Source organism: Eriocheir sinensis, chromosome 59 (assembly GCF_024679095.1).
Source record: "Eriocheir sinensis breed Jianghai 21 chromosome 59, ASM2467909v1, whole genome shotgun sequence".
Lineage (NCBI taxonomy): Eukaryota > Metazoa > Arthropoda > Malacostraca > Decapoda > Varunidae > Eriocheir > Eriocheir sinensis.
In genome coordinates, this window is record NC_066567.1 from 10208341 (window position 1) to 10224517 (window position 16177).

The 16177-nt window shown below is 48.3% G+C and overlaps 1 protein-coding gene across 1 annotated transcript in view; it reads right to left on the reverse strand.

Moving 5' to 3' along the window:
• Window positions 1-16177, reverse strand: part of LOC126985194 (uncharacterized) — a 175892-nt gene that overhangs the window by 50390 nt on the left and 109325 nt on the right. The window contains exons 10-11 of the mRNA XM_050839750.1: window positions 15328-15893; window positions 14289-14312 (exon numbers count right to left, since the gene is read on the reverse strand). Of these exons, the coding sequence (XP_050695707.1) occupies window positions 14289-14312; window positions 15328-15893 (590 nt within the window). The remainder of the gene's footprint in view (window positions 1-14288; window positions 14313-15327; window positions 15894-16177) is intronic.

Below are 16177 nucleotides of genomic sequence, written 5' to 3' on the forward strand. Positions count from 1 at the left end.
CCGATATGCATTACTTTACATTTGGTAGTGTTGAAGGACATCTGCCATTTTTCTGACCACCGAGTGATCTGGTCCAGGTCTCTCTGGATAATTTCGCAGTCTGCCGTCGTGAGGGCCTTCCCACCCACCTTTGTGTCGTCGGCAAATTTTGAAAGATTGGATTTTAATCCTAGTTCTAGGTCGTTGATATATATGATGAAGAGTATGGGTCCCAACACTGACCCCTGTGGCACTCCACTTGTGACCGGGAGCCACTCGGAGGCCTGTCCGTTGAGTACAACTCGTTGTTTTCTTCCAGTGAGCCAGTCTTTGATCCACGCTGTCAGATTGTCGCCTAACCCCGCCGACTTGAGTTTCTTGAGGAGTCTTTCGTGTGGCACTTTGTCAAAGGCTTTCTGAAAGTCTAGATATATAACATCACTGTGGATATGATTATCCCAGTTTTCATAGATACTGTTATGCCGGACGTATTACTTGGGTTCCGTGTCGCCGTCACAAGACTCCGTCGGAGGGAGATATGTAAACACCTTGCACAGCTTCTGTAGTTTAATATTCTTCCTTAGTAGTACAATTCACTCTTGACTCTTCATTGGCCACTAGCTTACTATGACTAGGACTGACTCTTCTCGCCCTCTTTTCCTATATATATATATATATATATATATATATATATATATATATATATATATATATATATATATATATATATATATATATATATATATATATATATATATATATATATATATATATATATATACCGAACAGTACAGTCTAGAACGTTACAGTATATATTCGATCATACAAGAATGAACATGTAGCAAAAATATGTGCGAGTTGGCAACACTTCCCGCCTGGCGCCTGGCCGCGGGCCCCGCGGGGCGCGGGCGGGGCCTTGCTCCCCGCCCCCCTGCTCGCTCCTCCCGGAGTCTTCCAGAGGCCCATAGACCCCGGGGGAAGCTTCCAGCACAACACTATCCCCCCCTCTTAATTGTGATCGTCCCGATCACACACTTAACTATATACAAACATAAGAAAATTAATCAAAAACATAATAATCGTCGTATCGCCGTGGACGCCTGCGTTGTCTCTGTCTTCTGTCCTCTGCCTCCTGCGCGTCTGTCTCCTGGTGCGCCTCGTCGTCGTCCGCTTCTTGGGATGTCCCTGGAACATCTGCCGAAGCCGGGAGGTTATCTCCCTCGGCTGAAAGGTCCAGAAGACCTATGTCGTCGTCGACCTCCTCTCGGTCCTGGACGTCCCTTGCGTTTTCGTCGGCTGCTGGGTGTCTGTAGTTGTCCCAGGTGTAGTTTCCCGGACCGTGGTACCTCCATAGCCGGTTGACGTGGACAACTTTCGGCTTGGTCCTTTCCGTTCTCCGGATTCGGTAAGTCACGTCGGAGAGGCGTTCTAGCACAGTATAAGGGCCTTCCCAGGGGCTTTGTAACTTCGGAGACTGTCTGCAGGTTGTAAAGCTAGACTTGATCTCCTTCCTAGAAGTCAACGTGGCTTGCCCTCATATTGTAACCGCGCTTCATGGCCTCCCCGGAGAACTTCAAGGCACCACGGACTTGATGGTGCACCTCTTCCAGCCGTTTCTCTAGCTGACGGGCAAAACTGAAGGCGTCCTTTGGAAGGCCTTCCCCAGGAGGCCTTCCTGTCAGTAGGTCCACCGGCAATCGCAGCTCACGTCCAAACATCAGTTTTGCCGATGAATACCCCGTAGTCTCGTGGGCGGCAGACTTGTAAGCCATGAGGAGCGCAGGCAGCTTCTCATCCCATGAAGACCGGTCATTGTTGCACTGCTTGGCCAACTCCTGGCCCAACGTCCAATTAAACCTCTCCACCATTCCATCTAACTATGGATGCAGAGGGGTGGTCCGGGTCTTCTTGATACCCAGAAGCTTGCAGCACTCAGCAAGGACTGTTGACTCAAAATTCCTTCCCTGGTCGGAATGGAGCTCGTTAGGCACACCGAAGCGACAGAAGAACTCCTCCACCAATACCTTAGCGATGGTAGTGGCTTCCTGGTCAGGGATGGCGTAGGCTTTCGGCCACTTGGTGAAGTAATCCATTGTGACGCAGATGTACCTATTTCCGTTCGTCGTCAGAGGCAAGGGTCCTGCTATATCCACTGCCACCCGTTCCATTGGGGCTCCAACCTGGTATAGCTGCAATGGGGCACGGTGACGCTTCTTGGGGACCCTTCTTTGCACAGCACACCTCATACGCGTGACTCCATTCTTCCACATCCTTCCTCATGCCAACCCAGTAGAACCTTTGGCGCAGGCGACTCAGAGTCTTCTTTACCCCAAGGTGTCCGCTGGTGATGCTGTCGTGCATTTCTTTCAAGACGCCTTCCCGGGACCTCATAGGTAACACCGTGGACCAGTAGTGGTCAAGACCATCATGAGAGACCCAACGTCGGTGCAACACCCCGTTGTCCATCCGAAGAGTGTCCCACTGAGTCCAGTAATTCTTGGTGGTAGGGCTTTCTCTCGAGATTAACTCCCACCCAGGTCGCGTTGACGACTGACTCAGCCACTCCATAATCGGTCGCAGATCTCGGTCCTCCCGCTGCAGTTTTCCCAAGTCATCCCATGGCACCTCCGCTGTCTGTTCCACTGTAGTGCGGCGGCACATATTCTGGACGCTTTCCCTCTGGAGGCAATGTTGACACTCAGGTAAGCAGGGGCGCCGGCTCAAGCTGTCCGCGTTACCGTGTGTTAGCCCAGATCGGTGCACAATAGTGTAGTGATGCTGCTCAAGTTTACCTATCCAGCGAGCAAGCTGGCCCTCAGGGTTATTCAATGACTTCAGCCACTGCAATGCAGCGTGATCCGTGCGGATGGTGAAAGTTGCACCGTTTAGGTAAGCATGGAAAAAGTCAAGGCTCTTGACTACTACCAGGAGTTCTTTCCGGGTCACGCAATAGTTTTTCTCGGCTGGTATGAGCTTCTTGCTGAAGTAGGCCACAACCCGCTCCATTACGGCACATGCTTGGGACAGCACTCCACCAATCCCCTCATCACTGGCATCACAATCCAGTATAAAAGGTTTAGAGGGGTCTAGGTAGGTGAGCACGGGCGAGCTGATGAGGGCCTCCTTGAGCTTCTCAAAGGCAACCTGAGTTTCCGCTGTCCACTCAAACTTGCGCCCCTTTTTCGTCAGGAGGTGCAGTGGTGCAGCAATCGTAGGGAAGCCTTTCACAAACCTGCGGTAGTATGAGCACAACCCGAGGAAGCTCCGAAGCTCCTTCACGTTGGTGGGTGTAGGCCAGTCCCTTACCGCAGCCACCTTCTCAGTATCAGTGCGTACTCCAGCCTCGCTCACGATGTGTCCCAATTATTGGACCTCCTTTTGGAACAGGCAGCATTTCTTCGGGCTGAGCTTAAGGTGTGCAGCTCTAAACCGGGAGAAGACCTCTGATAGCCTTTCCATCTCCTGCTCGAAGGTCTGGTCAGACAATTACGTCGTCGAGGTAGATGAGTGCCGTCTTCCAGTGAAGTCCCTCCAGCACCCTCTCCATCAGCCGCTCGAACATGGCCGGCGCGTTGCACAGACCAAAGGGCATGACCTTAAACTGCCACAGGCCTTGACCGTAGGAGAAGGCTGTTTTCTCTTTGTCCTGCTCCGCCATTTTGACTTGGTGATGCCCAGACTTCATATCTAGTGTTGAAAACCACTTGGAGCCCACCAAAGCGTCGAGCGTGTCGTTGATCCGTGGGAGTGGGTATGAATCCTTGATGGTGAGATCGTTGAGGGCTCGGTAGTCCACGCAGCACCTGAGGGTACCGTCCTTTTTCCTGACGAGCACTACAGCAGACGCCCACGGGCTGCTGGACCGCTCGATTAACCCCTGTTGTCGGAGGTCATCCATCACCTCATCCATCTCCTTGCGACGGGCTGGTGCCATCCTTCGAGGAGCTTGCTTTACTGGGAGGTGGCTACCTGTGTCGATGTGGTGCTCTACCAGGTCCGTACACCCCAAGTCCAGGTCTCCTGTGGAAAACACATCTGCATTCCTCACGAGAAGCTCCCTGAGCTGTTCCACTTGGGGCTCCTCCAGACACTGAGAGCTCCTGGCAAACAGGTCGCGCAGGTAGTCGGGCAGCTCCTCCTGGGGCTTCGTCAGGGTTCTCCTGCAGACACAGGTTCTCGGTTCCTGGTCGATCTCTTGGCACAACCCCACCATGGTCCCTTGTTTTATTTTCTTTGGCTGAAGGAGACATTGGCCACGACGACAGGCACTTCCGCTGCAGCAGGGTCTGCCAAAGTACTGCCTACAATCACCCCGTTTTCTACCGGGCATCGACTTCCACTCTCTACCACACACAGACTAGCTGGGGGGGCACCCGTAATTTGACAGGGTAACAGCATCTCTGACCTCGGAGGAATAATGGTCGTGCGCTTGACCGTCACTGGCAGGCCCTCCTTTGTTCACAGTCGTCAGTGGTACCCTCCTTCCTCCTACAGTCAGCTGCTTAGCGCGGAAGTCCAGTTCGCACCTGTAGGAGACAAGATAATCCATACCTAGGATGCAGGGGTCGTCCATATCAGCCACGTAGACAGAAAGGAACTCTTCCTTTCCTCCGAGCTCAAACTTCACATCCACTGGGCCTCTGAGCTCTGCGTAGTGTCCAGTGACTCCGCACAGTCGATGCGACGTCTTAGGAAGCCGACGATGACTCACCACGTCAGGCCGCACCAATGTGCGTTCCGAGCCTGTGTCGACGACCAGAGGCCACAATACTCCGTCAACCTTGCCCTCCACTTGGCAGCTCGTCATGGTGGTTCTCCTGCACATTGATATCTTCGGGGCATGTACAGGACAGACTGGTCGTTGCCCCCGTGAACCAGTTCTCCTTCTTTCCTCGCCCGAATGGTGGTCCCTCGCCGGGGGCACATTTTTCCGACACTCATTCTTCCAGTGCCCCTTTTCTCCACTGGTCCAGCACTTGGATCTTTTCCTGGGCTTCTTCCTAGCGCCACCTTCATATTCCTTCTCCTTCTTATAGCATTCGTTCTCCTTGTGCCCAATATTCTCGCAGTATCAGCACGTTCCTTGGAACCTGTCTGTGTCGCTGACAGCGCCCTTTCGTGCCCTAAAGCCAGAAGTCGAGTCGTCCCTGAAGCTTGACAAGCTAGACCTAACAAGGGACTCAAACTCCATGGCACGTGCCAGAGCTTCCTGCATTAATGTTGGCTTAGCTTGCTTCACTTGTATCTTCAGTTGAGGGCTGTCCAGGGCATCGATGAATTGATCACGCAGCAAAACCATCAGCAGGTCAGGTGTGGCACCTGGGTGTGCCTTGTGCGCCATGCTTTCAAGGTCCTGAGCGAGTTCCTGAAGAGACTCGCCGCGCCTCCTGTTGCGGGTTCTGAACCTAACCCTGAAGAGCTAGTTCTGGTGCTTGGTCCCATATCGTTGCTCCAGCGCCTGTGCCAGCCCGCTGTAGCTGCCTTTTGTCGCATTGTCGAGCTGAGCAAGGACCTCCAGCGCCGCCCCTTTCAGGCTAGTGGCCAGCTGAACCGCGCACTCTTGGTCATCCCATCCATTCCGAGCTGCCAACAGCTCAAACTGAGCGCGGTAAGCCTCCCAGGAGACCTTGCCATCAAACTCCTGAGGTTTCTTTCTAACAGTCGACCCCAGTAAACTCATGGGGCTGGCGGAACTTCTCGCGGGGGTAAACTCAGGCGTAACAGGGTTCAAACTACCCGGACTCGCGTAGGATAAGCATCTTGGGTACAACTAGCCCCTGCAGGCACTGGCTGTCCGTTTCCGGCCAAACAGTCTTCAAGGGCCTTCACTCTGTCACTTACGTCACAAACAGCCTGTTCAGTACGGTTCACCTTTCCCTGCACTTCTAATATTTCTTTGTGTGTCATCCCCCGTACCACCGCCATCTCTTGTTGAAGATTTGTGTGTTCTTTCTCCACTTCTATCAGGCGTTGTCCTAACTTCGTGGTCACATCAGTCATTTCTCTTCGCACTGACTCACTTCCATCTTGTACTGCTTGTAGCTGTTGTTGTAATCCCGTGAAGCGATCTCCTAGCTGTTCTTTGAGTTCTTGGTGTGCTCTTTCTTGTTTCTCCCCCTGTAGTCTCAAAGCTTCCAAGAGTTCAATCAACACATCGTCCCTCTGGGCAGCTTGGGAACGAGTCTCCATGGCGAAAAAACAAATGCCTACACTCCTGACGCCAATGTTATGCCGGGCGTATTACTTGGGTTCCGTGCCGCCGTCTCAAGACTCCGTGGGAGGGAGATATGTAAACACCTTGCACAGCTTCTGTAGTTTAATATTCTTCCTTAGTAGTACAATTCACTCTTGACTCTTCACTGGCCACTAGCTTACTGTGACTGGGACTGACTCTTCTCGCCCTCTTCTCCTATATATATATACCGAACAGTACAGTCTAGAACATTAAATATTAGCACTGGACCAGCTCTCAGGGAGTAAAAATATGTTACAACACTCATAAGGTCCGGATTCGGACCGCGGGCCGCCAGTTGAGTAGCCCTGGTCTAGAACGTTGCAGTATATATTCGATCATACAAGAATGAACATGTAGCAAAAATATGTGCGAGTTGGCAACACTTCCCGCCTGGCGCCTGGCCCCGGGCCCCGCGGGGCGCTGGCGGAGCCTTGGTCCCCGCCCCCCTGCTCGCTCCTCCCGGAGCCTTCCAGAGGCCTATAGACCCAGGAAGAAGTCCATAACAATGGTTTGCAAGAAGTCCAATAAATTGGTGCAGCGTGAGCAGATTTTGAAAAATGTTGTTGTCTTCAAGGAAAAAAAATTTTTGTCTCTCTGAAACCTAACGAGTCTTCCCGCCACTGAGGTCAAGTTGATTGGTCTGTAGTTTAGGGCCACGATTTTTGAAGATCGGTGTTACGTTCGCGTGTTTCCAGTCTTTCGGGACTTTGTTTTGTTGTAGTGACAGATTGTAGATGGCGGTGAGTGGCTTGAGGATTTGCTGCTTGAGTTCCTTGAGCAGCCTGGGTGACAAGTCGTACAAGTCGTCGGGTCCGGTGGACTTGGAGGAGGAGGAAGAGGAGGAGAAGGAATACATAAGAATACATAGGAAGAACAGACATTAGAAGACCTGGCGGTCTATGGCGAGGGTGTCTGTCTACTACCGCTACTACAAGAGTAATCTACGTGTGGTAGGACAGGATAGAATAGATGAAGGGCCCGCCCCACCCATCTCTCCCTTCGGCTTCGCCTTTCCCTGACAAATATGGCCATCATTAACCACGACTTATTGATTGCTGTCGCTGTGCTTGCTGCTGGAGAAGAAGGGATAACAGCTAGCTAGATTAAGGCCCTGTCCCACCAACGCCCGGTACATCTCGAATCACGCCGAATTGGGTTACTTCGGCACGCCCACGGAAAAATCGGCACTGGTCGGCGGTCAACGAGCGCACATCTTTCCACGCCGGCACGCACCAGCTAGCGGCCAAAAAAGCCGCAGTCGACAATAACTTTATCCGAGAGCGGCCCGACAGAATTTTTGATCACGAGATACCGTGCCGACACCGTACAATGTTCTTCATTACCGTGTCTCTGCCGGGCAAGCACCGTGCACGTACCGGCTCTTGCCGGACGCGTATCGGCCTTTACCAGGTCATAATTTCTCCCCCCGGTGTTCTCACGGTGTGAGTACGGTGCCCTAGGAATGCGCACGGCATGTGCCGGTGCGAGTACGGTGTGAGTATGGTGCCCTAAGAATGCGCCTGGCAGGGTAAGACGTTGTACTGGCTGGCAGTAGCTGGCAACTCACTGGCCCAGGCTTATATAAAACCGGCCACCCTATCCAGGGTTGTAATAATTAAAATGATTAATTAATACAAAGGCCCGCTTCCCTTAAAGGGATAAATCTTAGAACCAGGATTGTACAGAGACACGCCAGTCCTCGTCAACAGACCGACTTGGTCGGCTAGATTTCGATCGCCCATAAAGTCGGGCTGTCGGCACTCTGCTACGGGCCGCCTTTGGCAAAGGCCCGTGCACCCTCCTATAGGGGGGGGGAGCAATCTTTGAAGGCCACGGTTGCCATTTGGTATTGAAGCATTGTGATTCGTATTGGACTCAAATTTGGTACTGAAACGAATGAAATTTGGTATTGAACTATAAAAAAAAAAAAATAAAGGAATACTTCCACTTAAACATCCCCTTACACATACACCAAAAAAAAAAAAAAAAACGTACATAGACAATTCAAGCTCCCCAGTAACCAACTATTTTTTTTTTTTAGCATTTAAAAGTTTAATATTTTCACATCTAAGTTGGAACGTTCGGGGTGAATATATGTTTCATTATCAGTTTGGTATTGAAAAAGAGAATCTGGTATATAAAATTGAAGTATTTGGTATCAAGTCCCTGAGTAAACCTGGCAACCCTGACCCCATCTCAGCTATCAGTGCTTTGGCCAGGGTGCCCAATATATAGGCGATGCTGCTTTAGCGAGGTGTTTACCGGGGTGAACCGTGCGATGCCGAGCACTTGCCGGGCACGTATCGGGCACGTACCGTCCTGGTACCGTGTTTTGCCGTGCGAGGATCGGCCAAGACCGTAGTGGTTTCGGCCTTTGCCGGGGGTTAGTTCTTGGGACACCGTTTTCAATTGTGCGTAAAATGTCACTTTCTACGATGAGCATGCCATTTAAAATCTTTTCGGTCCTTCTAACCTCCGGCGGTTGAGGTGATAAACAATCTTTGTCGGTAAATACGGATGCGAAAAAGTTATTTAAGATTGTAGCCATTTCATTTTCATCGTTCGTGTGGTTACCATTATCATTTGCAAGCGGTCTGATACTACAAGTGAGTGACTTTTTATGATTTACATAGCTAAAAAATTCTTTAGGATTAGATTTACCTGTTTCCGCTATACATTCTTCAAGATTTTTTTGCTTTGTTTTATTAATTTCTTGGTTTCGCGGCGAACTGTCCAACTCTAGTTTGTCAGCCTCACTCTGAGTTGATATATATCTACTGTATACGCGTTTTTTAAGAGAGAAGCTATTTTTAATTTCGTTATTTCACCATTTGGGTTTCTTCTTAAAAGTTGAACGTCTGTTACGATAGGGTACGCATATGCTTATGGCATTGTTCAATATTGTGGTGAAGGCCTCCCACGATTTATTAATATCTGTTTCCGTCGAAATTATAGTCCAGTCAGAATTATTTAGAACTGATCGGAGCATTACAAAATTCGCTCTCTGATAATCAGGCACCTTTTCTTTACTAGGAGTTATTTTACTTTCTTTCATCTTGATCCTGAATGTGATTATTCGGTGATCGCTAGAACTAAAAACTGGACCAACATTTACTTCGTTAACTAGATCAGCTGTCGTTGAAAAGATAAGGTCAAGTATATTATTTTCCCGAGTCGGTTTTTGAACGTGTTGGTGTAGATCTTTTCTAATAAATTTGTCTACAGGTCGAGCCCTGTATGAGAGTTCAACGGTTCGCCCCATCTTTTCACTGGCAAGATAATGTCCCCCACAATTACTGCCTCGCAACTGATACTTGTTTCTAATAATAATTCACTTTACGCGTGGTGGATATCAAGAGTCTGCCCTGGCGGTCTATAGATTAGTCCAACTACTATTTTACGAGACTTATTTTTAATTTCAATGAAGACCGTGTCCACATTGGTTATAATATCTGTTTTCACGGATACTGGATGAAGAGAGTTGTGGATATATAAGATAACGCCCCCACCCTGTCAGTTCTCTCTTTCATGACTAAAAATCGTATAACCCGGTAATCTATATTCCGCAATGAAATCTCTATTTGAAGTGTCTATCCAAGATTTTGTGACTCCGATGATGTGATAATGATTTGTAGCTGCGAGTGCTTTAAAGTCTTCAAATTTGTTACGTAGGCTACGAGCGATTATATAGAAGGCTTTAATATTATTGGAGTTGGGGGTGGCACGGGTTGAGTGCTCCCTCACGGTGGAGCTGCTGGTGTTCGCACCTTGGCGTTTTTTGGTTTTCGAAGAGCCACTTGGTCACAGAGCAGCCTCCCGAAACGGGCTGCTCCAACAGGGTTTAAATGGATGCCATCGGCAAGGAACAAGTCCGAATCGTAGTAAAAACTGTTCCACAAGTTAGCGAACTGGACGTTTTCTTGAGAGCAAAGGAACTGAAGTCTGTTGTTTGTGGTGAAGGCCTTACTTTAAAAGCTAGATTCGCCACCGACCCTCGGGAGGATTCCTGAGATTATGATGTTACTGGCATCCGTTTTTCGTTTATACTGCTTGATCATGCGGCGGTATTTTTCAAGCAGCTCCTCAGAACGGGTTGTCCTTAAGTCATTTGTGCCCCCGTGAATGACAAAGAGGGTGTTTCGGTCGGCATTACTCGTGACATCATCGCACGCTGCAGTGATGTCGTCCAGTCTGGCACCTGGATAACAATAACGTTTTCTGCGGCCGTTTGCTGAACGACCACAGAACTCAACCAGCTGGCCACGCACCATGGACTCCCCAACTAGGCGAGTCTCAAACTCATCCTCCATGGTGTCTGTCAACACTTGAAACCTATTGAAGGTAGTGGGGGTCAGTAAATGTTTCGTTGCCTGCTTCGGTTTGGCTCCATTCCTTACAGGTTGGAGCCCGTCATCCTGTGAAGCAGGAAGAGAGCCATTATGTGGGGCAGGCTGGGAGATGGCCTGTGAGGCAGGCTGGGAGTTAGCCTGTGAGGCAGGTTGGATGGCCTGTGAGGCAGGCTGGGAGTTAGCCTGTGAGGCAGGTTGGGAGTTTGCCTGTGAGGCAGGCTGGGAGTTAGCCTGTGAGACAGGCTGGGGGTTAGTCTGTGAGGCAGGCTGGGAGTTAACCTGTGAGGCAGGTAACTCGTCCTCCCGTGAAGCAGGAGGGTCGTTTAGAGGGGGCACAGTCTCGGTGGAGGGCCTCTCCACCATCGATGGTGGAGTCACTGCCACATTGCTCGCAACAAATTCCTGAAGGGCTTCAAAATTCTTTTCAAGAGCATGATTTTTTTTTTTTTTTTACATCGCAGCCTATTGCGCCTTTAGGCTTCCTCACTGGTGTGGCCTGATGGTCGGCCCAGACCGTTGTGGCGCAGGCGAGTGTTTATAGTGGCGCCATCTTGCATTGGCTCATACTGCCCCCCGGAGCTCATCTTTGAGCCTCTCCTTGGAGAAGTAATCTAGAATCCGGGTTGATAGGTGGTCTTCAGGGCAGCATGTGGGTAGTCTTAGGCCACTCGGCGGTGACTGAAAAATCCCAGCTGTGTACCGGCCAGGATTCGAACCGACGTCCCTCCTGGATCTCCCGAACACGACGCCGGCAAGCTACCACTCAGCCACCGCCTCCCCACCCGGTCACAGCATGCTTAAGTCTTACTCTTTGAACAGAGGCGACAAGTTCTACTCAACTGGAAGTTCTGAGCTGCAAATCGTCCGGGACAGACGTCACACTTACGGAGTGTCGAAGGCATTGTAAGAAAATGATGTAGGTTCACAATTTGGGCTAATATCAAAAAGCGATCTCGAAATTACTTAAAGTGTGACCATATATTGAATTGGATAAAGAATGTGCATGGAAGTTAGATACTGCTGTGTTATTAGCCTCCAACACTGGGAGTTCGCTCTCACAGGGTCTTGAAAACGCTTCAAAGGCCAATCGCTTTTCCTGAGCCTCGGTCACGAGAGAGAATTTCACAACCCGGCGCTTTTCAGCTATTGTCCTCGAAGCTTTGTCCCATAGAACGGGGCCGGCGTAGTCACCCAGAGCAAAGCTGGCAAGGGAGGAGAGGAACCAGCAATTCGTTTCCACTTTCCGAGTCGTCTAACACAACTCCGCGACCCTTGCGAGGCCTGGCCAGTAGCACCTGTCACCAGGTGTTCTCCCCCAACTCTAGAGAGTATCATACGCCCTTCCAGAGCGACTAAAAAGCTGAAATTTTCCTCGAGTATTAGAAAAACCCTCAGAAACTCCACCCAGAACCCAGGAGGTACAACCTCATAAGGCCCACGGAAGACATCTCTTTCAGGAGAAAAGAACAAGAACCAGCTGCTATGCAGAATAGGGATGGGAGTTCCGTCGTTAGAGGGAAGGGACGGGGAGTTCACACTGACAACTGGCTCCCAGGGAGGCTTTTTAGTGTAGTGGGCGCCACATTCCTCTACACCGCAGGCCTAAATAATTAGGATCGGTCCAGCTAACTGGAACTCCAGCCATTGTCTCATGAAGAGATCCTCTGCCTGCAGTCTAATCCACTACTGATGCTGCCCAGAGGCTTCACCATGACCCTGGCACGGGAGACAGATCAGGTATTACACCTTGTCCAAGGGTGATCTGAAACTATGTAAGGCAGGGGCGTCTAGTTCCCTAAGGTGAAAAAACTTCACCCCAGGAGGAGAAGGAGGAGGAGAAGGAGGAAGAGGAGGAGGAAGAGGAGGAGGAAGACGAGGAGGAAACATGGAAACATGGACGAGCAGGCAGCAGAAAGCCTGCTGGCTCATTACAAGTCTGCCTGCTTTCAGTGATTTAATCAATCCGTCAGCCACAGGAGTGGCTTGCGGGAAGGGTTAAAGCACTTGTGTACCTACTCTTGGACACATTCAGTTCACTCCCGATGCAGCAAAGTGTCGATCAATGCGTTTCTTGAAGGAGTTGATTATCTCTGCGCTAACTACTTCTGCAGGAAGGCTGTTCCAGTGCCGAACACCTCAATTCGAGAAATAACTCCTGCCGATGTCGGTATTGCATCGCTTTGCTTGAATTGTTTTTCCACTGTTTCTTGTCCTTGGGTTAGTTTGTAGCGTGAAGAGTTTGTAGTGATCAATATTGCTGAGCTTGTTCAGGTACTTAAAGAGTTGTATCATGTCTCCCTGCAGTAGTCTCTTTTCCAACGTGAAAAGGTTGAGTCGCTCCAGTCGCTCTTCGTAAGGTTTCGTCCTCAATGATGGTATCATCTTCGTAGCACGTCGCTGTACTCTCTCAAATAATTCAATGTTTTTCCTGTAATTTGGAGACAAGAATTGCACGGCGTATTCCTGATGGGGCCTTACCAGCGAATTATACAAGGATAACATAACTCCCGGCGTCTTGTATTCGAAGTTCCTCGCTATGAACGAGCATAGTATTGGCTTTCTTACAGGCGGACTTGCAGTGTTTTGTTTGTTTCAAGTCACTGCTGATAGTGACCCCGAGGTCTCTTTCCGCTTGCACTACATGTAGTGGTTCGCCACCCATGTAGTATGTGTGGTTGCTATTTCTTGATCCTATATGCATTACTTTACATTTGGTAGTGTTGAAGGACATCTGCCATTTTTCTGACCACTGAGTGATCTGGTCCAGGTCTCTCTGGATAATTTTGCAGTCTGCTGAGGAGGAGGAGAAGGAGGAGAAAGAGGAAGAAGAAGAAAAGGAGGAGGAGGAGGAGGAGGAGGAGGAGGAGGAGGAGGAGGAGGAGGAAGAAGAAGAAGAGTAATTGCAGTTTACGTAGTAGTAGTAGTAGTAGTAGTAGTAGTAGTAGTAGTAGTAGAGGGAGAAGTAGGAGGAGGAGGAGGAGGAGGAAGAGGAGGAAGAGAAGGAGGAGGAGGAGAGAGGAGGGGAGGAGTCTTGTATTTCAATATACAAGATATGATTATATAAATTGTAATGAATTGGCGCATTACAATAAAAATAATAATTATATTAATAATAAAAAAATAAGTAAATAATAATAATAATAATAATAATAATAATAATAATAATAATAATAATAATAATAATAATAATAATAATAATAATAATAATAATGAAAGTATTAATATTAGTAATAATAATAACAAAAACAACAAAAACAAGAAATATGAACAAAAATAATGGTGACAATAATAATTATAATATATTAAGTAAAAGGAAATATGAATAATGTCAAACCTATATGAAATACTCTCCATCATATAGAACATTATATTACAAAACCTTAAGTTCTGAGTTACTGAGTTCTGAATTACATAACAGAAAGAGAGAGAGAGAGAGAGAGAGAGAGAGAGAGAGAGAGAGAGAGAGAGAGAGAGAGAGAGAGAGAGAGAGAGAGAGAGAGAGAGAGAGAGAGAGAGAGAGAGAGAGAGAGAGAGAGAGAGAGAGAGAGAGAGAGAGAGAGAGAGAGAGAGAGAGAGAGAGAGAGAGAGAGAGAGAGAGAGAGAGAGAGAGAGAGAGAGAGAGAGAGAGAGAGAGAGAGAGAGAGAGAGAGAGAGAGAGAGAGAGAGAGAGAGAGAGAGAGAGAGAGAGAGAGAGAGAGAGAGAGAGAGAGATGGTAACTGGAGACTGCCTGGTAGAGGTCGTTGATTGCCTGGAGAAGGAGTATGAGAGAGAAGGAGGAGGAAAAGGAACAGGAGAAAAAAGAATATGAATAAACATGGACACGTAGAAACATGGAAAAATTGAAATGCAGGCAACAGAAAGCCTATTGACTCATTACGAGGTTGCCCGCTTTGGTGAATTAATCTGCACAACAGCCACCTGGGACCTGGGGAGCAGATGAAAGCACCTCGGTATTCAGTTTACTCCTGACACAACGAAATGATGGTCGATTCGATATTTGAAGGAGTTGATAGTATTCGCATTTACTGTTTCTGAGGGAAGATTGTTCCAGTGGCAGATGGTGACTCGGTTTGAAAAGAAACTCCTTCCAATGTCTGTGTTACATCGACTCGACTGAATGGGTAAAGTGTTATTTCTAGTTTTTGAGTTGGTTTGCAGTTCAAAGAATTTGGAGTAATCGACGTTATGGAACTTTTTCAGGTCCTTGAAGACTTGAATCATATCCCCTCGTAGGCGTCTTTTCAAGTCTTCAAGTACCTGAAAAAGTTCAGTAATGGCGATTACTCCGAATATTTTGAACTGCAAACCAACTCAAGAAGAAGAAGTAGAAGACGAAGAAGAAGAAGAAGATGAAGAAGAAGAGAACGAAGACGAAGAAGAAGAAGAAGAAGAAGAAGAAGAAGAAGAAGAAGAAGAAGAAGAAGAAGAAGAAAATGAAAAAGAAAATGAAGAAGAAGAAAAAGAAGAAGAAGAAGAAGAAGAAGAAGAAGAAGAAAAAGAAAAATAAGAAGAAGAGAAAGGAAAAAGAAAGAAAAGAAGAAAAAATAAAGAAAAATAAGAAGGAAGTAGGAAAATGAACGCAGAATATCGAGTGGAGCGAGAGAGAGAGAGAGAGAGAGAGACTGAAAGACAGACGTGGACAATCAGACAGACAGACAAACATAATTAAAAAATCTAAAAGAACTATATGAAGCAAACAAAAACTAACAATCGCCATCATCAGAATCACTATCCTCTCCATCATCTCACCACCCGTTACGCACCTGGTCGTAGAGGTGACCCACAGGGGACGGGTAGGTCATCACAAAGCCTCCACCGACACCACCGCCATCAGCACCGGCACCTCTCTCACCCCCAGCATTATCAGGGTTAGCTTTCTGCTTCGTTATTTTCCCCTCTTCAGCATCAGTTTTCCCCTCATAATCCTGCATTTCTTCCCTGCTTCCCTCTTTATTTAGGGTATGCAAGACTTTCCGGCCCTCACCTTCCTTCTCACCAGGCTTCTTTTCTTTATCGTTCCCTTCTTCATCACTGAATATATTCGGTTGTTCATAATTTGGAAACGTCCGTTCTTCATACACCATTTCCTTCATATTGTCCTCCTTATCAGATCCTCCTCCGCCTTCACCTCCCTTATAAACACCCCTCTTCATACCTTCTCTCCCTGCTCTACCTTCTTGTTCCAGTATATTCGTTTTCTCCAATGCAAGAGAAGTCGGCTCCCAGTGTCCCGGGTTTTCGTTTTCTCGGCGTGTTTGGAGGAGATACTCAAGGTCTGCCGGGGTGAGGCACAGCTCGTGGGAGATGAGGCAGTCCAGCCCCACCACTCCTAAGGGGAGAAAGGTAGAAAAGAGATTGTTTCCTTTGCATAAAAAAAAGGATACACACACACACACACACACACACACACACACACACACACACACACACACACATTTACCTATATCTCTATCACCATTAACATCACCACCACCACCACCAACTTCATCACCACCATCACCATTACCTCCATCACCACCAACACCTCTACCACCTCCACCCTCCACAACCACTATCACTGTTGTAACCACTATCACCATCACCATTACCATCACCATCCCTACCATTACCACC